This window comes from Schistosoma haematobium, chromosome 5 (assembly GCF_000699445.3).
Source record: "Schistosoma haematobium chromosome 5, whole genome shotgun sequence".
NCBI classification, from domain to species: Eukaryota; Metazoa; Platyhelminthes; class Trematoda; order Strigeidida; family Schistosomatidae; genus Schistosoma; species Schistosoma haematobium.
This window is the reverse complement of record NC_067200.1, coordinates 13,632,081-13,658,169: the sequence shown is the minus strand read 5'-3', so window position 1 is coordinate 13,658,169 and position 26,089 is coordinate 13,632,081. Positions and strand designations below refer to the sequence as shown.

Here is a 26,089-nt window from a genome sequence, read left to right as displayed (position 1 = left end):
AAGTGCTGTGAAAAGAAATGACTTCGGTATGTGTATATTAAGAAAAACAGATCATTTTTATACATGAAATGAATCAAAAAATGCCACAGCCTGCATTAAATGAAGATAAATAAGATAAGTAAACAAAATAAAAGAGGAATGTATATGTAATTGAAAGTGTGTGTTATCTGAATATGTTAATTGACTGGAACATTGAAATATTATTATTTATCTTCATTTAATGCAGGCTGTGGCATTTTTTGATTCATTTCATGTATAAAAATGATCTGTTTTTCTTAATATACACATACCGAAGTCAATATTTAGTTGAATGAAATTTCTTTTCACAGCACTTGCGTATAAACACATTCTGTTGTCTTAACGCTTTTTGGTTCCATAACACATACCTTGTCCTTATGTGTACAAAAACAATTTGTCATAACCTTGAATTGACCTTGTAATCCTTAAGTCATTCTATGGCCTAGGATAACACGACAATTTCTTATTCTTTCTCTCCCCTTGGTTATTTTCAAATGAACTTTTATTTCTTTAACCTTTATTATTTTCATATTTTTTTTCATATAAACATGTCTCTCACACATTAATACAAATACCTATTTATAAAAAATCCTTCACGTTGATTGGATGACTTATTCAGTATACAGTAAACCGAAGAACCTTGTACCTATTTATATTCGATAATTTTGTTGTTTGATTATATTTTCCTTGAAAAAGCTTGGACCAGATTGCCAGGCGAAACGTTGGATTTACTTAAAATTCATTCGCTGAGATTTTACAAATATATTCTTCTTCTTAATGTCTCACTTCAACTCGGCGCCGAAATATTGTGAAACTATTCGTTCAAATTTAGACGAAAGTTCTTATTTAAACCTGACTAAATTTATGGAAGACATAAAATAACGCTGCATTAGCAAAAGCAACTAGATTTCCTCTGAGGTATAGGTATTCATTACTCAGCAGAACCTTAGAACAATCAGGTTGCTTTAAAACTGTGAAGATCGACTAAAAAGCCCGTCCATATTAACGTGCTTCATCTATTGTACTAAAGTCATAGTTACATCAATCTTAAAAACTTTTTTGTCGGAGCGGTGCCATCTTTTACCCTTCATTTTGGCTACGTCACTAACTGCTCAGCTTAAACAAGAGATCAAATTTTTGAAACTTGGTGATGCAGTATGCTGTTGATAAATGTTTAATTTGCGAAACACAGGTATTAAACATGATGTTGTAGCTATTTAAATGGCATCAACGGAAGTATAATCAGACAATGTGCATAATACACCACCTAAGAGAACCAACTACCATATAGTTCTGTGGCATCTTCAATCGTAACAATAAAGCCAGAAAAGAAATCATTGAATTTAGAATACTATGGAAAAATATATAGCGTACCTACAACGTAGTCACCATGTCGAAACTATACGGTTTGGCAAGTAACCACAAAATCCGAACGAGACGTAACAATTTTACTCTATAATCAAATATGAGTGTAGTGTATGGTAAACAGTTTATGACCCATAAATAATAAGCTAACGTCCCGTCTTGGTATGATGCGTGCATCATTAAGCCATACGGATATCATCCTGTAAGTCAAGAAGTTAAAGAATACGCACATATTACTAAGACCATATCCATAAGAAAGAAATTCTAACTTTCAATATAAATTTGTCTCAGGGACTCACACGTAGAGGACAACAGGTCCACCGTCCAATCCTTTGAATGACCACTTTTGATCATCTGTTCAATAAGTCTTGACTTTGACTGCGGCTAATTCTTAAATAGCAATATGAAAAGTGTTAATAAATCTTACCTTGTATTTCTCGCGGTAGGTACATTTAAGGTATTGCTTACCAAGAATATTAGACCCAAGACAATGTCTATTCCAAATGGAAGTATATAGATTCTAGGCGTAATGCTATGGCTACCTACAATTATTATCTATGACTGCTTCCCAGGGACCTTCTATTCTATATACTTATCTTGTACATCAATATCCAAAAACACAACGCTTTGCTGCTCCAATTGTGTCAAGAGAGTTGAAATGTTGATAGCACTAATGTTGTCTGATTGAGCTCATATATTATTTTCTGGCGCGAGGATCTGCATATTGTGACCTTGTCCCTAGTTAGCAGTGTGTCCGAGATTTGCAGCACATTTTTGGAGTTCAAAGTCAATCAAAATATCCAGCAAAAAAAGCTGCGACCGACGTTGTTCCTAGTACTTTTATCAGTGAATAAACTTTCTGTATTTGTTGAATACACGAATTCCTGTATCACTTGTTCTCACTGGTTTTGGTTTGGCAGTGAGGGATAGTCAGTCACACAACATTTTAACCTCGATAAAGTTGTGGGTGACGATAAAACTGTCAGTATTCGGTTTGAACGCAGGACTGGAGAACCAAAATTTATTCGAATAGGCCAGACTATATTCTTCTGTATAGCGTACCAAGCGTTTTTGAGATACTCGTATTAAATTATATAAAAACACGAACCGTGTGCTCAATTTAAACGGCTGTAATTTAAGAAACAGAACAAATTATATACAAATTAAATACAAAACACCTCAAACGGTACAGCCTGTGCTATACAGGTTTCGACAACGTAAAGTAGCGCGCTAAACAATAAAAGAAGCAGTTAATACCAAAGAGTTTGATATCTGAGAATCAACAAAAATATTCCCAACAAGATGGGATCAAATATCTATCAGCAAGGATTCCAGCAATCCTCCCAGGCAGACAGTCAAAAGGTTAACAGTCACACACTGAACCACGCCGTGACCTTGAGCTTAGTCAAACACGACCCTACTGTCAATAGTCCGGCAACAAGCAGTAGAAAATTAGGTGGCAAAAGATAAGTTTTTAACCAAAACCACATAATAAAGGCTCAGATGAGGAGGTCTGGAGAAAAGGTGTGGTTAACCGAGATCTGAACAAAGATTAAAATACACGACAGGGAGAAAAACAAATAAATGACAGTATTGTCCAACGAAAAAGCTGCAGAGGGATTTTCATCGTCCTCTTTCCGTTACAAGGTGGGTACTTAACTTTAACAACCGCAACGAAACAATTTGCAAATCTCATGTTGTTAACTTACCTTAAGGGTGAACAAATATTGCTAATAACTGAAAGATAAGTAATACATCACCTATTACGTTTCCAATACGTCCGTTGGGCTCGTCTCATTATAGGCATCTTATTTTTAGCCTGTACACTCACTTTCTTGTCAAGGAAGCACACCTCATGAGTGTGGTCAGAAACCTAACATCACTACTTCTCTGGTTTCTTCTATCAATAGCACGAGGGTTACCTTAAGGCACGAAAAACTCACTCTGTTTGGCCGTGGATAAAAATAATTAGAGTGAAGATACTGACTAGGCGAAATAACTTACCACGTAGTGAATAGCATTAGGTTTATCTTATGACACAGTAAGAGGACAATGAAGTTCAGAACTGCATTGTGCTAAAAGTTGGCCCAAGTTATGACTGTTCAGAATGAAGACTGGAGGCACGAGATACTTCAAAGGAGATACTTCATATACGACAGAGAGGAATGATGGCGTTTTTTGGAACTCTTCAAGCGTGGCAGTGAGAATACATACAAGGAAGGAAGCAAAAACGTTCAGGAGGATTAATATATTTGGATAGTGACAGGGATAAACTACAACAAAGTTTCTGATAATGTTTTCAAGACTTCTTGATAAGTCCCTTGCGCGCACTGATCTAGCACAATCGAACACATCTGCGTCCCACTCAGACATCATAGGTCTTCTACATGTATAGATCAAATTAGACTCAAAGTTCAGCTTGACTTACTTTCCTTCTTTGCGGTCGTATTAGATACGTTTGTAACAGCTTAGGTTGGTTGGTTAAGAGTTGACCACAAACAACCAAGCATATGGCAAAACAGTATTGTTCAAGTATTCATTCACTTCCTTATTTTTTATAAGCGTTATATTCCCTATTATCTTATATTGAATGTTGAGAGCCTTTGTTTGTCTGAACAGATAATCCCACGCTCCACTGTGACTGCGCGAAGATCGAAATAAAGACCTGTTCACTACTTGTACTGTTCCAATACGGCACTTTGACACATCAATCCGTCCTCCTGTTATCTTTCTCTCATATCTGAGCAACATATGGCCAACAAACATCGTATTGAAGGGGGTTTTGGTGAACAAAAACGCAGGCCCCACGCACTCGAACCTCTACCCTCCTGAATGCTGGACCGTGTGCCTAGCCATTAGACCACATCAAACCACGGGGAAATGACCGCAATTTTTCCTTTTACCGACTAATCATTCATAATACTAATGAGTAATAGGACTCACACACTTCTAAGGTGCAGACAAATTCGTTACTTGGATGAATTGACGAAATATTGCTTCAATATATCATACATACTTAGATCAAACCAGAAAAGAGTATTTGACACAACTGTACTTGATCCTCATAATCTACACAATTTTTTTCCTCCTTAACCGTATATTCTTTTCCGTTTTGTGGAGTGCAATTATGCACCCTTGGTTACGTACCTGGTTATAAAAGGCGGTCGTCATAGGCCCAAGGTCATACATTTGATCGGGTTTGACAATGAGTCCAACTTCTAGCAAGTTTACACTTTTACATATGTGCATTACAAAAAAGTATCTTTTTTGTTTTCATACCTTTTCGTACACAAGATGGCTACACTATGTCTATTTCCTTCCAGAATACCAATCCTTTCTGGAGGCCAATCACTTACGTGGAACCGAACAATTATCAATTATATTTATGTATTTCCATTTTGTATCTTATTATTTTTATGCAGGCAGTCGAGCAGTTCTTCAGGTTTGATTGGTTTTCACCATTACCTTTGAAGTAGATTCTTCTTTACCTTTTACTTGAGGGCGACTCAAGAGGCAGGTGAGTAAACACCTGATAGCCGGTCTGAGCATGGAAAAATCGTACCTCACCAACATGGTGTTGGGTAGCCCGCTCGCAGCACTTCCTCAGATATTCTTGTTTCGCATTCTCACACTTTCTCTTGAAAGCACGCAGCAAACCGTCAGCGATAGTTGTAGAAGAAATCACATGCTACAAAATAAGATGACAAGCTAGTAAATGAAGAGACATCCATGGACTATCGTTGACAGCGTTAGTCGTAACTGATTGTAAGTCAAATAGTGAGCGAGTTGATAATTTTCCCTTGGGATGAGAAATAGAACTAACGTCATATCTTACTACAATAATAAGTTATTTTTTCTCAATTACTTTCTATTTTATGTTTTAATACTAAGTTGACGATATATACACAGTCGTTTATTCTTGTTCTGTGTTCATAAGCACCCCTATTAAACTACTTGCGCATTTGACGTCTCCTTTATTTCTATTGCCTTAATTTCTTCCTCTCCTTCTTTAAACTCAATTCAATATTCTTCTCAATTACACAGAACCAAATTAATTATTACTATTCTATTATTATTCTATTTTTCAAATATGGCAAATATAATGCTAACATTACTGAAACCGAAATCGGTAAGGCAAGAGTAGTGCAACCAACAGACTATGTTTCTGTTTCAGTTGATTTTGATTAATAACACACTTTACGGGGCCCAAAGCGAAGCCATACAAAGTGAACTCGTCACACAACGAAAAACGCATATTTTCCAGCTTCCGTAGGACTAGCAATTTAGTCGAACAATTTCGTGGTGAGTAATTTACAGGGGTTCAGCCAGTGTTATTTGAAAAATGAACGGTAACAAGTATTAACCAAGAGGAATTCACCACCTTTTCACTAGGGATCGCCAAAAGTAAAAAACATTCTTCAGATGTTGTCGTTAATGTTACAACTACTGTTCGATGACTTGCTCATAGCAGGCGGTGTTGACAGTTCATATGTGAATCTTAAACAAGATGAGGTTCAACAAACAACTAACAGACACCGTCAAAATTTAGGGCTAATGGAACATACATTGAGTGTCACAAGATAGAGGAACGGCGGAAAACCATTCTAACCAAACAACCAGCTGTCAAATAACCTTCGGTTGATCGAAAACGAGAACAACCTAAATAAGATGAGACTTGAAGCAGATGGTAAACCCTACTGAAAGGCTCTAACCATTACCTGCATAAACTAATTCAGAAAGAGGTCAGTCATATGATCAAGGATTGACAAGAAATCTTTCAAACAAGCTTGTTTCCAACGAGAAGTAGAGGTTTGAGAATTTTTTTCACTGAGAGAACTCGGAGTGAAACTGTCTATTATTTTAAAGTTGTCGAAATCCTCAATTTGGACCTTGCTGAACAAAACAGTCATTTGCACCGCCGTAGAGGTCCGATAGTAAGGAGCAGTATGAAGGAAGGATTAGGGCCAATACACTTAACCAGCGAGTCACACGAGCTACAGTAGCTTGCTCACCATCGTACCAAAACGACGTAACGAAGCCCTTTGCCATCTGGTGTTTGACATTTTGCAACAGTCCTCAGACTGTAAGCCGTTAACTAGTGAGTGGGTATAAAAAATCCAGTCTCTTATCTCAAAGGATAAAAACTGAAAACATCCGGGTTCTTAAACGTCTTCAGAGCCACTTCCAGAACTCTCGAGACTCTTGAAAAATTTAATGGGCGACCACATGATGGAGTCCACGAACGTTCATAAACTATTTTACGACATACAACACGAATTTAGGAACAGCACATTGTGCACCCTGAACGCCTTATTGTCATGGGACAGCTGGATAGACCACCGGCATCAGGAAGTCCCAGTACATGCAATATTCCGGAACACTGTTCAAGCGTTTAATACTGTGCTACTCTATCCTCTCTTGGTTAAATCTAAGTAAATATAACTCACAGACCTAATATTTTCTTGATTAAGGAACCACTCATATGCACAATACTTCTGCAAGAAAGTCGGGATAGTGAATTCAAGTTCCAGCGTTTATGTCTACGGTTCCAAAAGGCTCTATATTAGGCTCTTTGCTGTCCCAAACATTCGCCAACTTTTCTTAGTTCCCATGTGCGCAGACGATATCAAACTATGTACAGCTGTCAGATGTGGGGCTAATCGACGTACGTTTTAAGGAGGCCCAACATGGCTGGGAGAGCAAACACAAGAGTAGCATGACACTCAATCCCTAGAAATGTCAGATGGTTTGATTTCAAACAATGGAGGAAACCAAAATCGACTATATCTGTGGTTACCCCCACTCCAGAATCTCAAAAGGCGTGATATGGTGGGTCAGTCAGAAGTGGTCAACTGGGTAGATCAACTGACGGCAATGAAGTGTGACCTGAAGGACAGTGCACATCATTGGCTAAGAAATGGGTTTGTTTTCTTAGGGGTAGAGATGTAGGCACATAAATGAGTATTTGTTCATATTATCCATATATTAGTCCAATACAATTTATCGTCTACTCCTGAGTTCTCGTTCAAGTGTTCGGACGAGGATTAACATGCAGCATGTCGGTATCAATAACAGATTCCGGACCCCCATCCTAAGGAAGCGATCTATATCTGTTGCTAACAGACAGCCCGGGCATCAGAGACAGCTACCAAGGAGACGAAGCCAAAACCCACTCTACTCCTTTATTGATGAAGATTTGGTCTCTGTGCTGGATGGTTTGTTCGCGGAACATTCATCGTTATTCTGAACGAAATCACCGGCAAAAACTTCAGGTAGAAGTGAAGTGTTCGAATTACTCCACATATGCTTAGCATCTTGTCCTGTTGACCACGATGTTTATTGGTTGTTGGTGACATTAAACCTATCATTAGTTACTTCTTTATTTTGGTTGCATCTACCATTGGTCTGATTTTCGGTCGTATGTTTGTCCATAATTTTTCTGATTGGATGATAAATTGGATCGATTTGAATGCGTTTGTTGAGTGCTAACTGACCTGAGTGTCAAGCTTCTAAAGATTTTCTTGTGTTTTTTAGAATAGCATCTATCCAAGATCTCAAAAAAATTTTCAGTCAAATGTGTGTCCATAGTTGTCCACATCCATTGATATGAGTGAGGATATGTCGTGGCGTTTGACCACTAGTTAATGTTCATGCATGCGAAGATTATGAGGGCATTCGCTATGTTTGATGTAGTGTTTTTCGCAGTTGGAACGATTTGTTTTGTAGATGATGTTCAGCTTTTCTTTTGTCATTTCATCCTTTGGTTTGCAGTGATTTTGTTAGTTTGTATGCTACACCTATCCAGAAAGGTTTCAGCAATCTTGTTGTAGTTTCTGATATGTTTTTTTATATATGATAGGGTGATCCATTTGTTGGCTTCTGTACTTGACTTTGTTTCCGATGATGCATTTAGCTGGTATTATTTTATGAAGTTGATTGAGTAGCCGATCTTTTGAAAGGTGGTCATCAAGTGTTTCAGTGTGTTCTCGCCCTCTTGAATAGGGTCTGAACTCAGTTGATTTTTTGAGCTCTTAGTTTGTTGCTACTGTAATTGAGAATTTCATTTGCGTTGGTCCTCTTCAGATATACTTGATTTCCAGTTTTCTTGCGTCGGCTCTGGTGATTAATACATTCAAGACTGGTAGATTGTTGTCTGATTCCTGTTTCATTACGAAGTTTATGCTATCGAAGACGTTTCAGATCAGATTATAGGTGTCTTCCAGTTAGTCCTTTTGACGATGATGAATGTGTTGTTCACATAACGAATCACAATTTTTGTCTTGATCGCTGATAGGATCGAGGCTTCCAGTTTCTGCATAACTGTTTCTGAGATAAATACTGGTATTGGTGATACCATCAGCGTTTACTTCATTTGTTCTCAGATTTCGTTGTTGAATTGAAAATATGTTGTTAGGCATAAATCTATGAGTTCTAGTAAATGTTAACTTTGAAGCTTCGTGTACTTTGCGAGATTTGTGTCGTTGTTGAGAAACGAGGAGAGAGTTTCTTTTGCTAAGCGTGGTTCGATCGAGGTGAACAAGGCTATTACCTCGAATGATATCATCAGTTCATCGTTGTTGATTTGAGTATCCTTTATCTGATCCAGGAATTGTATAAAAGATTTGACAGAGTGATTGGATTAATCTATTAAATGTTTCAATATCCGTGAAAATTTTCTTGACAGATTGTATGTTGGGGTTCCGGAGAGTGCTACAACTGGACGTAGTGGAATGTTTGGTTTGTGTATTTTCGCATTGTACAGTTAACCATGGGCCAACACGGGCTACACTTCTATTGATCCACTATCTGCCTACTTTTCTCTCTTCCCTTCCTTAAGTTCAAAGAGAAGTCATCAGACAGCTGCTTAAGTACATTTCACTTACCCAGCCTAACTAACAAATACAGCCAACAACCATATCAAACATCTATTAATTTATATACACGTGGTATTAGGCCAAATAGTATACCAAATAAAAAACCGTGCTTTAAACACAACAATGCGACAAGAAGCATACAGTGAAGCAAGCATTACGTTATCAATTGGTAACAATTAGGAAGTAGAGGTAAGCGCAACGTCAGCCTACAAATCCCCTGGAAGCTTACAGTGAGGATAGTATAGAGATGCAATGATTAGGTCACTGACCAACTTTACAATGAAAATCTAAATCATAATAATCAGGAAAATGGTTCAAAAAGTTACAAATTGTCTGGTACTTGTCTTGCTTCAAATAATAGGACTAAGGGAGGTGAGATTGTAATTTATGAATGACCCTTGAGCGTGCCCACCTATCAACTAGGACTAAGTAAGGGTTATAAAGCAATGTGAGGAATTAGAATTATGATGTGCAATTGATGGTTAGGCTTAGGAACTAGATTTAGGGTTTTCATTCTGAACTGACATAAGTTATAATGCCGAAATGGTATTTAGCCAAATGTGTGGATGAATTTCACGCTAAAATCCGAGATCTCAAATCCGATTGGTTCGTCTTTAAAATGTAGTCTCGCCGCAACGTGACGTATGCAACAAACTGGGCATTCAGTCACCCAAGTAGATTACCGTTGCACTTCTTGAGGCAACCGAAGACAAAGTTTATACCAATGACCCAATACCTAAGCACGACCACACTTTGATTCATTATGACTCATCCCTGTCTGAAATGCTCTCCAAGCCGACTTGACGACATCCCTTTCAGCTGACAGCCTTATGGAGAGGCTCAATAACTATATACCCACCTGTGGCTTGTAGCCTTTTCCGTACAGGAACTACGTATAGCGTGTGTCATTCTTCGCATTACTACCACCTACTGTTGCCTCCGTTTACATGTTATGATAAAACTTTTGTTTGTTCACATTTGTTGAATAAAGTATTCGTTCAATAATCTTAACTGTCATCTTATCTCCGCTCCCCCACATTCTAGCTTCATAATCATCCAGATTGCAACAAGCTCATATCGCTCTCAGTAATGTGAAAACTGCCGATCCCAGGATACCGACTGCCCTAGAACAAACGGACTCGTTTATACACAATAAATATTAACCTGAAATCAACTCTCAAATATACTAAGAATAGTGCAGCTGAACAGTAAAACGACCCATAATGAAGGATACCAAAGACCTTGAATAACATGCTAACATTGGAAAACGAGATCAAATATTATAAAACCCGTTGCCAAGATAGTGGATATTTGACTCAATGACATCACTTTCCAAAATTGTTATCTCTACAGTTACAAATAAATGAATAAAAATGAACGAGGTATTTTACGTAAATATACGTATTTACTTTAGTTGTCTTGAAATAAATGTTATAGGAATGACGTTGTTTCTCGATGCTGATTATGACTAATTATGAAGGTCAGTGGAAATATCAAATTCCTGCTTATGGTTGCTTAATTGTGGTTACTAAACATTTATCTAATAAGATATGAATACAGTAAACGTTTTTAGATACACTCTAATCGCTTTAACTCTTCTACTTATTACCAACTCATCCATGGCTTGGAAGTCGAGCGGTAGCACACATACAGAACTTATAAACAATCTATTCAGTAATTAGACTTTCTCCTTAACATTTCAAACAGGAAATCGAGTAATTTCATCTGAGATTGTCAAGAATACTATGCTTTCCGTGGATCGTGGGTACTTTGCCAGATCGAATTCTTACGAAGACCGACCATCCTCTATCGGCTATGCCGCGACTATCAGTGCTCCTCATATGGTAAGGATGATGGTCCAAGTTATACAACACGATTATAATCCCAAAATCTAACAAAAACAGCTTATTTTACACAGTGTGATTATACAGTGGAGCTAGTTGGGTTTTGAGTAGGATGCGACTCTCGAATTATTATGAATTTAATAGTTAGTTGGCGATGCATTATTTTCTTGTTTAAACCCTATCGATCTCTCTGGGAAGAGATAAACCAATAGTCTTCTACTTTCAAATAGGGTTTCTCAGGTAAATAAACGTCTTTATTTCTAAGACCATTACTGGTGTAATTGTCAGTATGAATTGGCCTAGCCAATCCTTAGTCGTTAGAATTTGTCATATTATAAACTTAACAACTCAGAAAACCGACTGAGTAATTCTGTAGAAATCCTTGTTCTTCGTAAACCACTAGGAAGCGAATGATCTCACATACTGTTTTCAGTTATTCGATTTGAACGGTTGTGATAAGGACGTTTGGTGAAACTTTAATGTATGAACGACCTTCGAGCGCTGTTAAAATGGACCTAAAAATATTCACCTGCTTACTAGAGTTGAAAGAAAGTTGTAGGTTAGTGCGAGGAATTATGGTTCGGAATTAGAGTTGGTGTTCTCATCATGAACTAACATCAGCCATAACTTCAAAATGCTATTTAGCCATTTGAATGTGTGAATCTCGCGCTAACAAGCAAGACTTGGTGTCTTGAGTCTGATTAGTTCGTCCACAAATTGTAGTCTCGCCACTGTCTTGGATAATCAGTCTAAGACCGTTTGGTTTTCTCTACATCAATTTATTAGGAATAGAATCTGTTGAAATTTCAAGCAATGATTAGCGACTTATTTGCGGTGAATCGACATAGTTAAACTTCCATGTACACCATGGAAGTATTTCATGGTATTAACTGTTTTAGAATTAAGTAATATGGAATACCTTCAAGCATTTTGAATAGACTTTTCCGAAGCATCTCTAGGGTTCCTTAAGATTGCTATCGTGGAAGTTGTTTGAACCTTAAAATTATGAATTGTTTTGGCAAACTGGTTTACGTTAATCAGTTTAACCACATTTTTTATATACATTCTGTCGCATTGTAATATAATCTGATTAAGATGGCTACGAAAAATACGATAGCATTTATTCCCTGTAGACCTTTATATTGCTGATGGGTTCTCATTAATCCAGAAGTTTACTCTTAGTTTTTGATTTGGTTTACAGAGCCAAAACGACCTTACATGTGCTAAGGCAGTTCGTTGATATCTGTTAACCCAAATATATGTCTGAAATCTTGTCATGAAAAATCTGGTGGTTGGAGCGTTACACATAATATTGTAATTTTTCGCCAAAATTATTCATCACCTTAACGTGTTACTTCTCATTCTTGCGTTAATGGTTTTTATACTATTGAAGCGTCGGAACTTAAATCACTAGACTTTCGTATGAGTTTTGGCTAGTTGGAATATTTCAGATTGGATCTTCCGAAAATTATTTCATCCGATTTCTTCATCAGATTAGTATATCTTTGTTTCAGCCTTTGATTTTCGTGTAATTCAAACAGCCACTAAATCTTCGTCTTAGGAAAAATTAACCCTCAAAATGAGCTATAGCACACTAACAAGCAAGACCAATAACCATCCGCGTAATTAATGTCCACAACTATCTCATTTTCTAAATGTCTTTTAGTTAAAAGAGGCTTATTGGTTGAAGAACTTGTCTTCCAACCAGTAAGTGGTGAGTTCAAATCCTCCATTCACAAAATAGTATCACGAGAAATGCAGCATAAAAATAATATTGGAATTATACCTGGTTAATAAGTTACATTGCACTAGAAGTTGAAGGGTTGGGATCTTAAAATGAAGTTTAGATATTTTTTAGCCGATCATTTTCGCGAATTTGCAAGTCTCTAAAGTCATAAGTGACATGAATGACTATTGAATTATCTGTGAATCAAAAAAGTATCATTACTCCTTACTTTCCACTAAGTATTGCACTGATCTTTTTCAAAATATCTTCATTCTCAGATGTTATCATTTTCGAACTCATCCGCATCGATCATTGGTTATACTGCAAAGTGTACTTATAAAGGTTAATTTCCTTAATATCTGACTCCAATAAATAATATCTCGTTAACCGAGTATTTAACACAGGCTAAATCTTCTAGTAGAATTATGAATTTACTCGGAATTATTCAAAAGCACGAACACAAGTTGTAGAGATAGTATAATGTTAGTGATTAGTGAAACTCCACAAGTACGCAGATATCCAGCACACAGGGAAACGAGTGAATGTTCAAAATCCATGTATATTTGTGAATGTTAATTGGTTGTGGATAAATTATTGATTGACTGTGTGTTACAACCAATGAGAGAATAGATAAAATTGGTGTGCAGACACGCGCTCAATCAAACTCACAAAATTTTACCCCATTCGGGCTATATGAGTTTATTCGCATGCCTTTTGAACTAAGGAATGCCGTACAAAGTTTCCAGCGTTTTACTGATCAAGTGCTACGTGACTTACCGTTTGTATACGCTCACATAGACGACTTACTTATCAACAGCAAAGATGAAAGTAAACATTTAACTAATCCAAAAATGTTTTTCGAGAAGCTAAACGAGTATGGATTAGCAGTCAATCCTGAGAAGTGTGAGTTTGGAAAGCAACCCCCTCACCATTTTAGGTCACGTACTCGATAATCAAGGTATCAAACCAGTTCCTGAGGGAACACAAGTCATCAAATATTACCCTTTACCCGATTCACTCAGAAAACTACGACGTTCTCTTCAGACGATCAACTTTTACCGACCTTTTATTCCGAAATGTGCTGACATAACGAAACCACTAACTGATTTGTTAAGGGGGCGCGCTAAATCATTAATTATGGCACCGCAAGCATTTGAACAGTTAAAAAACGCCTTAAGCACCGAAGCATTGTTTGCACGAAGAAAGTTCGATGCACCTTCGGAAGTAATGATTGACGCCTCTGATGTGGCAATAGGTTGTAACACACAGTCAATCAATAATTTATCCACAACCAATTAACATTCACAAATATACATGGATTTTGAACATTCACTCGTTTCCCTGTGTGCTGGATATCTGCGTACTTGTGGAGTTTCACTAATCACTAACATTATACTATACAACTTGTGTTCGTGCTTTTGAATAATTCCGAGTAAATTCATAATTCTACTAGAAGATTTAGCCTGTGTTAAATACTCGGTTAACGAGATATTATAAATTAACCTCTACATATATACTTGTAAGCGGTCGGTTTACAGTTTACACATTAATGACATTATTAAGATTAATCGACCGTCAAATTAATACCATCGTTAGTTTGTGTTTGTTGGTGCTGATTTAACTGCATCGATCAGCATAATAGCATTAGGTGTTTTAGTTTTTGAGAGTAAAATTTCTCAAGTAAACTTATTAGTGAGTTATTTTCAGTTCTGTGCACCATGGTATTTATTTCTAAGCATTACGAATGAGGCGTCAAATAAAAATAACTACCTATTTCGTTTAGCGTTTTTCACCATCATAGAGTGGTATGGTGTTAGGTTAATTCAAATGTTACGTACATTGGCCAATGAATGTGTGTTGACGTTGAATAAATAGTCTGTTACGTAACGGTCATGTCGTTTGTATATTTCAACATAGAACATTCACTTATTGATTTTTATTACTAACATCGCAACTAGTTGTTTAGAGGGTTGGGTCCTGCTTCATCTAATAACGTTTGTTCAATTAGGTAGTACCATTTGTTTGTTCAGTCCCTATTTCTCACAACCTTATGATATGTGTACTCATGAGTGCTGCTTCAGGTTGTTATTTATTTACCATCGAACTGACAATGTACTATCTCTGAGTTTTGATTAAGATCATGAATCGATCATTGTTAAACTAATATTGAAAACCTGAAGTTGTTCGAAAGCTTTACTTTCTATTTAATTTCTTTTTTAAAATGTGTAGCATGCTTATGCTCTGGAAGCATTAAGAGATCATCTTAAACCTGGTGCACATGCTTTAGATGTTGGATCAGGTAGTGGATATTTAACGGCGTGTATGGCTCTTATGGTAAGTTTATCTCGCTTTATTGAGATATTATTGTCATATCATGTCATCGTTTTATATCCTTCACTTATAAAGTGAATATCATGTTTATGCATATACAATATGTATGCTTCCCTTACTCTCATTCCATATAATTTCACTAGTCTACCAAGTTCATTTTTGTGTACTAGACTTTAAGCTGTATTTATTATGAGTAGTTATACTATCTGGCTCTTCACAATCAACTAAATGGTATAAAGTGTGAACCTAAAAGAGCAAGTGTTCCAACCAACATAGCTCTATTGAGTCATCAAGACAGTAAGACTTGACCATCGCGTCAAGATAGCAGCTACAGTTATTACGATACCAACTACTGATTGTAACCATGAGGTAGTAACTTTTTTGTTCGACAACATAGTAAATCCCTATGTTAAACTTAAGTGCTTCGGTATAAAATTTCATCTAATTAGAATAAACATCGGAATAGTTCTTTCAAATTACTATCTCAGAAAGCTGATATTGATATTTTGGAGGTCATAATTGATCCCAGTTGCCTAATTTAGTATGTTATCAACTTTTGTTACAGATGAAAGGAATTTCATTTGGTGACTTATAACACTGACTAATCGATAATTACTCTTAAATATCGATTTCTTTCCTTTTATGTATCAGTAAAAAAGTGCATACTCGTGTACTATTTTTCGTGGAAAGGTTAGGGACATTAATATACTGTTCAAACTTCAATAGTCTTAGTGAGTTTGAACTTTCACTCCACTGGTTTAATTAATTCAACTACGAAGCAGTTACTTCATATCATTATCAATAGGCATCATTTCAAATAGATCAATAGAGTATAGCTATAAAAAACAACTGTACAAATATAAGTTCATGGTTATAGTACTAATTCTAATAAAGCATCGTCATTACTTTCTATTTGTTTGTTTCTTATTATATCCTTTCAGCTTCTTTTAATATACTCCTATATGCCTTTGGATATTGTGACGATTCAAACTGATATTCTATATAGTTGAAAGGGTTTGGTGTAGAATATTTTAATTTGTAAGCTATATTCTCAAATCTATCTCAGTTAGTTTACTATTAAAAACCAAGGGATACTGAGTATCTGTTTTTATCTTAATATGGGACTCCTCAGCGGCGCCCATCTACAACCCTACTAGGGGTTAAACCCCAGAATCGTCAAGTCTCACAGCAAATGCCGAACCATCAGAACTACTGGGTCAGCGGTATTATTCGGAATATACAAAATAACCCAACGATTATTCGTTGCCACTAGTGATAACTGTTTCTGTTATTTGGTAATTGTTTCTAACTTAGTAAGACATAATAAAATGAATGTTTTTATACATATTAAAAAGTTTGGTTAATATAATAAACAATTATAATTATAACCTAAAGACTGACAGTTTTATGAGTGTTAAATAATTCAGTATTGTTGAATTATCGCAGTTATGGATAGTCCCATCATTTTTTTTCAGGAAACTTTATTCTATAAATTAAATTTATCGTAAAATATTCATTTGTTTTATGTTCTCTAATTTTGATATTAAGGTAGGCCCTACAGGTGTTGCTGTAGGCATAGAACATATTGATGAGTTGACTAAATTTTCTCTATCAAATGTTGAAAATTGGTTTAATCATAGCCAAAATGCTCGATTATCTGGAATTGAATTAGGAAAACAACTTAAACTTGTTACTGGTGATGGTCGTGAAGGATGGCCGTCAGATGCACCTTATGATGCAATTCACGTAGGTGCAGCGGCTCCAGTTATTCCTAATGCAGTAAGTTCAGAGATATATTTTGTAACCTAAAATTCATGAACATTAAAAAGTTATGTTTCTGGATGTGTGTTCACTTTTTATTCATATCAACTTGAATGTTATTAGTTGATGAATAACTCATCCTCTTAACTGACTACTTCCTTCAGTTTGGCACAATCTTACAATGATCACCTCTATCTATTAAACTATGATTCATCAGAGGCTGAATTTTTGAGAGTGTTTATAAAATATGCATTTAATCAAATAATTATTATGTATTACTCGAGATCTATGCGATAACAACAATCAGTGATTGGAGACGTTGAGTGGCATTTCTCACAATCTTTCACAGTAATACAGGTGTATTCACTCTTTATTTTCCTCTTGATCTTAAGTTCCAATATTCCTTCACACATACACTTTCATCCCTTCTTGAACAGTATTTCAAATCCTTAATGTTTCTCTCTATTATTGCTACTCATCTTTTTAAATTCATTTGATCGTGCTAATGTGGAGTGACCAGCTGACCTTCCCGACATTTGTAGCTTGCTCTACATTGACTTCAACCCACTGACTGATGTGTTTTCCTCATTTTTTTAATATCATTTTTATATTTATTAATTTAGCTAAAAGAACAATTGAAAATTGGTGGTCGTTTAATTTGTCCTGAAGGACCAGAAGGTGGAAATCAATCATTAGTTCAAATTGATCGTTTGCAAGATGGTTCCTTTCAAAGAAAATCTTTAATGGGTGTGATTTATGTTCCGTTAACCGATAAAGATCGACAAGTTGGGCCAAGGTAAGACTTGGATTTTTTTTGAAAGATGCCCATATATATCAGTAAGTATTTCAATCATACTAGAAGTCAGTTGCTACTCAAACAGTTCAGTGATAACGTCTGAGACTGAGCTGGGTTAAACACTATTTGTGTTAGGAAAATTAGCTTATTTCGTTTTCATTTGACCGGGACCAAATACATTGGTAGTTAAAACATTTAGGCAATAGACTATTATTATTATTATTGTATTGGATATACATGTTTACTGTTTACATCTACAGGGAAATTTATCCATGACATAATATGATTACGCATATATGCACCCAACAATGGATTGTTGTTTTATATTATTCTAAACTTTTTAATAAGTCGATTGAAATAACTACTATTAAGTATCTAACGGTTTTAAGGTGTTCAACATATTTGAAATTATTTTTTTACGGCTAGTTTTTCTTTCCAAGTAGTATGTAGATTGTAGGTGTAGTGTTAAAATAGAGAGTTCTAAACTAAAATAAAACACTTGTCCAATCCTCTCTAGTTTTCAATGGTTACCCATTAAAGTCATTGCATGATGTAAATTATCTCCAAAGTCAGTGATATATATATCTCATACCTCGACTCATGTTATTAACTGGTGTAAAAGTTGGAAGAGGGCGGACCTTTCAAAGAGTCTATTGATGAGACTGACTTTTATTGCTGCTACATTGCTGAAACTCATTATCGTCGATTAGAACATCGAAAAGAAGTCTTATAGCTACTTAACAATGAACATTCAGCAATCAAATTTACGTGTCAAGAGGAACTTGATGACAAACTACATTTCCTCAACACTTTGTTATACAGAGAAGAAAGTGGATTTCTCGGTAGAAACGTGTATGGGAATTGTTCTTCAGCAAGCCAGTACACACACTTTTCGGGCCTTATACCCATTCATTATAACAGAAACCTAGTTAAATGTCTTGAAAATGGAGCTAGGAAGATATGCTTAGACAACACTATAAACAAGGAACTAGAGCTTAATCATAATATGTCGATTAAAATGGGTTATCCACAAGGTTTTTTTAAAAAACACTTGCATGTAATAAACAGGAAAGTAGAGACATTAACAGTTCGTAAGAATCTTCCTTTCCTGAAACTGCAATTCAGCGGAGATATAGCTGGTGATGTGCTATTGATAGACTGACTAGAGCAGTGGAGAGAACGTTATCAATCTGTTGTGATTCCTCAAGTTAGGGATAAGTTACCTGGTTCTGCCACATGTGTGTACCTACGATTTCAGCAGCTCTTGTAGAGAAATCTATATTGGACGTATAACCGAACAAGTAAGCCAGCGAGTTAGTGAACACCTCTCTTCGTGCTTACGAAAGGGTATCGTCATAACCATATGCAGCGCTGTTCTGTCACACTTGATCGATAGCGCTCATGTAGTACATAGAAATAGGCCATGTAAAGTGATTTACCATATCCCTACACGTTTTCTTTATGGGGTTCGATCTCATCTTTTACACATAGCAGAAGTTATAGGAATTCGAGCTAACAACCCAAGTCTCTGTATTCATAAAAAATTCGCAACATCTCTATCTCTTCCTTGGCCAAATTAGTCTTAATAAAAGGTTTTATTTATTATTTTCCATACTCTTTGTTCATTAACTTTTCTTTACTCCCCAACTTTTTCGAATATACGCATTACTGTCCAATTATCTGAACAATTCTCATTACGTATTCTTATAGTTTTTATGAAAGTCACTTCAGCGAATATATATATATATATATATCATCTAAAGGTTAATTGCTCGCCACAAGACTTAACGGTCCCGGGTTTTCTCCCGGATGGAGTTTGTGGACGCGCACTGCAACGCCAGAATTACTATAGGCCTTTTTAGGTACTTATATAATTCATTAATTAAGTACAGATTTGCCCATTATTATTATTATTCAATAGTTGGAAATCGAGTTTTAACCATTTGATCACCGCTTTGATAATAAAGGTTATCTTCAACGTTTTTAGTGTTCACTACGTTTTATGTATTCACTATTTACAGACATTTTTTCGTTCATTTAGTAGGCAAGTCCTGCTACATTTTTATACTAAAGACTCTTAGAATCTGCTTAATAATTAACTCATAATTAGGACGAAAGTGTACAGTAATAAGCCTCAAGGAATCACTTTAACTAAACTTATACATAATATTCATAAGTTAAATTGACCGAAAAAAGTAAAACCATATCACCAGTTAATTTATGGCTCTCCTTTTTACCGGAGTTCTTTTAATTTGGATAATACGTTTAAACCAATAAGTGAAAAATTCGCCGCATAACACACCTGAAGCCGACTAAATTGAGACGACTATTTCGGCTCTCTGAAATATTTATATATTAATATTTGCTAGTGTCCTGTTATCTAAGTCAAATGGTTTAGTTGTGAAGCTTTTATTGTTATTCTGGGTAACATCTTCAACGCCTACGTTATATAGACGTGACATTTTCAATTACTCGCCGTGTTACGTCACTTGATTTCGATGATCTATTTTGATTGACTGTTATACAAAGACTTGTAGCTACAACGCTACCAGTAATTAAACCGAAGATTTCGACACGTTTTGTCAGTGAAAAATTCGTTATCCTGAAGAGAGGGGAAGTTGAAATTACTCATAAATCGATTGATAACAATTTCAACGACATAAAATTTACCAGAGAAGAAGAAACAAAAATTTTCATTCTTAGACGTTTTAATTAACAGAACAAACACAAGAACTTTGGGAACCAAATCACACAAATGAGTTATTAAACTACAACAGTAGCAACCCAACACTATACAGAATAGTTATGTTCGGATACTTTAAAGAGACCAAAGTTCACTACAGTATTCGCGCGACACGAAAAGTTGGAGTAGCTAATTTTCAATCTGTCTTCCGTAGGAACGACTGCTACAGCAATATTAAAAGGTGTTTAGCGAACAAACATATAATCAAAAAAAGAACCCTGGAAACTATTGAACAGATCATTCTACCCATATAAAAGAAATATTTAACAAACCGTTACAAGAATTCTAAAACCGTTTAGAATCAGATGCTCAGAAACCAACTCAATCACTTCATTCCATTCTGTGTAGACTAAAAGATGCAACAAGAATATGATGATCAACAAAATATCATTTACAAAATATGTTGCACCAACTGCGAGTAATATTAAATTGGACGAAGTGGGCGCTTTGTTCATCTATCCATAAATGAACACTGACTAGCAATGTGAAGGTATGCTGTGCTATCCTGATATCAATACGTGCAGACAGCCATGGACATTAACTGGGTTTAAGGGACGTCGAAATTCTGCATTGGGGAAAATCTAAGAATGCCAGAGAATTTCTAAAAGCATTGTTTTCAGACCAATTGTCAACCAACAGATACATTGACGTAGACTCAATCTATGGATTTATATTGGGAGAGGTCAATTAATCACAAGGTTAGAGGCTAGCTGACGAAGACAGTCGACGTGAATATAAGGATAAATGAAGACAACAGCCAATCACAAACTGCCATCAGGGCGAGCTGATATAAAACTTGTAAAATAACTGAAAACCTTACTTCTACATGAGGTAGGCCCTGGAGATGCTGTCAATAATGGGAAAAATAGCTCAGAAATTAAACTATTTTGCTCAGAGAACACTACATCGAAAGCGTCAACCTAAGCTTCGAATATGAATATATATATATATATAGGTTCTTCAATGAATAGTAATTAGCTTAGTTTAAAAGGAGCTCATATTTGAGTTGGTAAACTTGGCTACATTAGTCAACTCATATCACGGATAAACACCAGTTCAATTTAGTCTGATATGCGAATGGGTGTACCGACGAAAAGTTTACAGTAAGACAGACTAATTACTCATGAGTAATACAGTTCTAGTATACACAAATCTCATAAAGAGTTGTAATCCAGTATTACTAGCCAGTTTTTCCTTTGATTATATTTTGCCCTTACTAGCATCAGTTTCGTGGAGATTTCAAATTTCTAATAGATTAGATCATGAACTGATAATGAGCTAGACAACCTTTGAATATATGGAAGGACTGTATGGCCGTTCCATCTTTTTATCGGCTTTCTACAATCTTCATAAATCCCTCTATACTAATAATAATTGTCCACTAGTGACTAGATTCAAGATGTAACCGATTGATTTATAGCTAGAAGTCGTGATCAGTGGAGGTCAATCACACCGGATGTGAGACATTCATCCACCACATTCGACGGGAAGGAACTGCGCAATAACGTAGATTGATTAAAGTTAGGACTGTACATCATTGGACGCTAGTGCGTTGGTTTAGAGGTCAAGCATTCGCGCGCGAAACCACTGGTCCTGATTTCTATTCTTGGATCCGGGTTCTAGGATGCACATTACTTAGGAGTCCTATATTATCTCCATATTCGCTTTTTACTTGTTAGTTTGATATTCGTGTTTGTTGTATTCCGTTTTCACATTTCTTTTCCCTATTTTTCTCTCCCTATCCAGGAGGTGGCATTAAATCTCACCATTTTTCTTAACTACTGTTATTAATGTGTTTTGTTTTTTTCGCTCACAGAAACCAACCAATTATCATTTCATCACCAACACAATCATCACCCATGCATATTTCTTACCATAAACTGTTTACTGTATTCTTATGTTACATGAATGTGATTTCATTGATACGGAGCACTAATTAGTAATTGACAGCTTCAATACTGAACATTATTTGTTGTTTCTGTGTTAAAATGTGAAAACCTATCCTACTTTTTCTAGGGGGGAGGTGTGAGAAACTAAACTAGCAAATCGTTCTTACTCAATGTGCTTCTATACTAGTTATTATACCTCACCATGATTTCGGTCTGCATTTAAATCATGTTTTCATTCATAAAAATGATTATATTATTATCACTTCGATTTATATTGTTTTCATGTTCTATCGGGGTTACCGCCTCCTCCCCCCTCAGTCTTCATCTTACTTTTTTGTCTAATGGCTAGTTATTACTACTACTAATCATCATCTAGTAATTGATTAAGTATTTTTTTACCGAAGAAAACCCATCATAGAGACATAAAATGACTTATTTATATATACATTTACCTCATTTTGACATTTTATAATGACATAAATTATTTATTTTAACCTGTCGCATTAATGATGTGTTTTATTTGTCTTTTCCGCATTCTCTTCATCGCTTCCAAGTCCATCATGAAAATGTATATGTGTGTGCATGCGCGTTTTTGGAGGTTCGACCCATGCTTTATTGTACGCATTGTAACCAAGAAAAATAGTTGATGTCTTTAGTTTTCTATTTTTATGTTTAATTATGCCCGTTTTGTTAGACTTATAATTACAAGTTATAGTGATACAGTAGCATCGTTTTCCACAAATGAGCAATAGTAGCATAGTAGTTTAACTAACTGGCCTTCTAACAAATTTTTTACCAGCTTGAATCCCCGCCCAAACCAGCTTTGGTTTAAACCTCCGATCATTGATATTATTATTAGCACTCCTTTCACAATAAAATATCCAACTTAACTCTGAATACACAAATCTCTTGTTACTGAATTGCATTCTATCGAGTTATAAGCTGAAATAATCTGTTTTTCTACAAAAAGCTGGATTTTTGCCTAAGTAACAGATGGTATTGTAAAAGATGCGGTCTACAATAATTTACTATTATTATTTAAACACAAATATTAGTACAAGGAGACACCAAATATATATGCGCCACACCTCGTCATTCGGTTGGCTTGAGGGCTGGAATACTGCCAGGGAGTCACTCCCCGAACCTTTAATCTAGAGGTCTAATCTACAAGGTAGTGGAACAACGTTAAGATATTCAGTCCCATGGTATCCGGTGACCAACAATAAGTTTATATGCCATTTGTTCTTTCAGGATCCTGGAGCCCATGTGCATGATTGATTTGGAATCAGGGTTTTCCAACTCCCCTAGGTGAATCCTCCGTATCTACCAACCCGTTTAATCACGTTAACTCGTATGTGGTCAATTTCCAAACTACTAAGCTTCCAGCAAGGATAAAGCTTATATCTTATGTTAAGCGCTTACCTTTTACATGATTGCCATTTTGTGTTTCATTTGTTTGTGTAAATCAGATGAGTTTGAGTGTTGGATTCGGTTAATAAGATTGTTGACTCGAATTTAAATGCAATCGTAGGTCTACTTAACTCATTTACCAAGTGGGGACTCGTGTACTTGGCTCTGTCACACTTTAAGTGTAAGGGCTACTGATACTACCTGGCTTCTGAAATGAAGGTAGATAGAGCAAGGTTCGGACCTCCGACTTAGTAGTTGAAATTCAAGCTCCTTAACCACAGCTTCACAGAATTTGCGGTTACAAGCCCTATAAATCGTTCACTGCCTGTTTATCAAGATCGTAATTTCTACCTTAGTGATTACTATTGACTTCTTTGCGATCAATAAACGTCGTTGGTAAGACTGTTGGCTACTATTTACGTTGACCCTTTGGACAGTGAAATTACGACAATGCGAACTGAAAAAAATATTGTTTTGTTCGGAGCTTACCACAACAGGTTCTTGACTTCAAACAATAATTGTGCTGTCTATCAATGTACACTATTGAAGGGTTTTCATTCTCCTCGACACGTCCATATTGACTATTTAATCGGCTATGAAGTGGATAGGGTGAGATAGCTCTTTCATAACCAGCTTTTTCTGTCTAGATTCAATAAACGAACTACTCACTTTCGGGTGTTATATACTCTGAGCTAGATGGCTTATTTGCAGAAGTAGCGTTCCACCCACAAATGATGCAAGTTAGGTTATCTTATGCGGAAGGACAGATACTGGACATAGTTGAGCAGTTACGTTTACCAGTGTCAAATGAAGAAACAATGCTACTTTATTTTCACTAGTTATTGTAATCTTAGTAAAACATACTTCCTTAAAATAGTTCAGTTCCATTTGACGATGTACAACCACGCAAGAATATACAATTTATTTGTTGCAAAAAATCAACACTTTAACATACATAACATACTGAATACATATCAATTCAAAGTAGATCTGATATTTAGGCTAAAGCTTATCCAGATCGATGTTTTTCTATGACATCACATTCTGAAATCCAAGATATGTAATATGGCTGTTTTGCTTCGTTTTTGTTTGAATGTTTCTTGCTTATGCTATTTATCTGATCTATCCATTCTTTTTTAATTTAGATTACAAAGAGACGGCTTGTAACATACATGATGATAGAATACAACAGTTCAATTTTATGGATGAGATTTTAAAAGTTGTAAAAAAAATAAGTTCAAATAAGTTTGTTCATAAAAACATGTGATCTTTTATTTTCGAATGGTATGTTCAGTTTTTAGGAGAAAATGGATAGATCGTTATTCTAGAGATTATCATTCAATCTAAATGATTGTACGTTGTTGTTTGTGGTACTAATCAGACATGCTCGTTCCTTTAAGGAAACGGATATGTTGTGTAAAAGCTTAGCCTAATATACAATAATTATCTAGAATGAACTGAACTACAATGGTTGAATATGATTGATCGATAGGTAAATAATCCTGAGACTAAACATTTTCTGAGAAGGAATGTAATCTAATTAGAGCATGAATCAAGTTTACAGATAGAATGTATAAAACAGGACAAGAACATTTCGATTATCCCACCAAGCTATGGTATCTAAACGCTTAGAGCACTATGAAAAAAGTAGGGAAAGTGTTCATTCAGTGGTGGTTCGTTACTTATCAAAAACAAAAGTGTTAACACTTAAGACTGGTTCTTGATGAGATTTGTATCCACACAAATGTCAGAGTCTCAAACTTTTGACTACTAAGTTCTTATGTAAGATTTCAGACTACTTAATTGTTTTACGTAGTATAGACTCCCATACATCTCGACTTATAAAACATTCTCGATTTACTGGTTGACAAAAATCTTATTTGTTTCGCACATGAGCCGTAAAGTTAAGAAAGAATGTCCCTCGGGTTTTCCAACGATAGCTTACATGTGAATCAGTAACATAAGCATGTTTTTTGTTAATGCTTTAATGGGATACGTACTTAAAATAGGGAACAAAGCATCTTATCTAGCCTATATTTAACAATTCATCGTGGTCATCAACCTAAATCGATTTATTTCTAATATACAATCCCTATATTATTTGACTATTCTAACCAGATGGAACTAAATAACTCACCAAACTTCTTGCTAATTATACAATGATCGCTAAATGATCTTACGAAGCACGTTATAATATATAACATAACTTGGATCGTCATTTTGATGGACATTTCACTTTTTATGTAGTCAAATATCTCAGTACGTTGTTTACGCAGTACATAAATAGCCTTATTGAAATGACATGACATAAACTCAACCTAGATAGACTGTT

At 35.7% G+C, this 26,089-nt stretch overlaps 1 protein-coding gene across 2 annotated transcripts; it reads left to right on the top strand.

Annotated features, from left to right (window-relative positions):
• Nucleotides 1–10,736: 10,736 nt before the first annotated feature.
• Nucleotides 10,737–25,144, top strand: PCMT1_1 (Protein-L-isoaspartate(D-aspartate) O-methyltransferase). Of its 2 annotated transcripts, XM_051217538.1 has the most exons (7): nt 10,737–10,931; nt 10,965–11,341; nt 15,057–15,161; nt 16,707–16,937; nt 17,543–17,715; nt 22,902–22,964; nt 24,903–25,144. In XM_051217538.1, exons 3-6 carry the CDS (start codon nt 15,150–15,152, stop codon nt 22,909–22,911), a joined length of 426 nt encoding a protein of 141 aa, XP_051064951.1. In that variant the 5' UTR covers nt 10,737–10,931; nt 10,965–11,341; nt 15,057–15,149; the 3' UTR covers nt 22,912–22,964; nt 24,903–25,144. The 2 variants fall into 2 exon arrangements, with proteins under 2 accessions (XP_051064951.1, XP_051064952.1); XM_051217539.1 differs by lacking the exon at nt 24,903–25,144 and having other exon boundaries at nt 10,737–10,778; nt 10,818–11,101; nt 22,205–23,002.
• The last annotated feature ends 945 nt before the right edge of the window (nt 25,145–26,089 follow it).

Bases quoted from the DNA above. Each gene is read 5' to 3' on its own strand.
- PCMT1_1 (XM_051217539.1), top strand. From the start codon at position 11,003: ATGCTTTCCGTGGATCGTGGGTACTTTGCCAGATCGAATTCTTACGAA. The intron at 15,162-16,706 runs GTAAGTTTATCT...TTTGATATTAAG, and splicing joins CGGCGTGTATGGCTCTTATG to GTAGGCCCTACAGGTGTTGC. The intron at 16,938-17,542 runs GTAAGTTCAGAG...TTATTAATTTAG, and splicing joins CTCCAGTTATTCCTAATGCA to CTAAAAGAACAATTGAAAAT.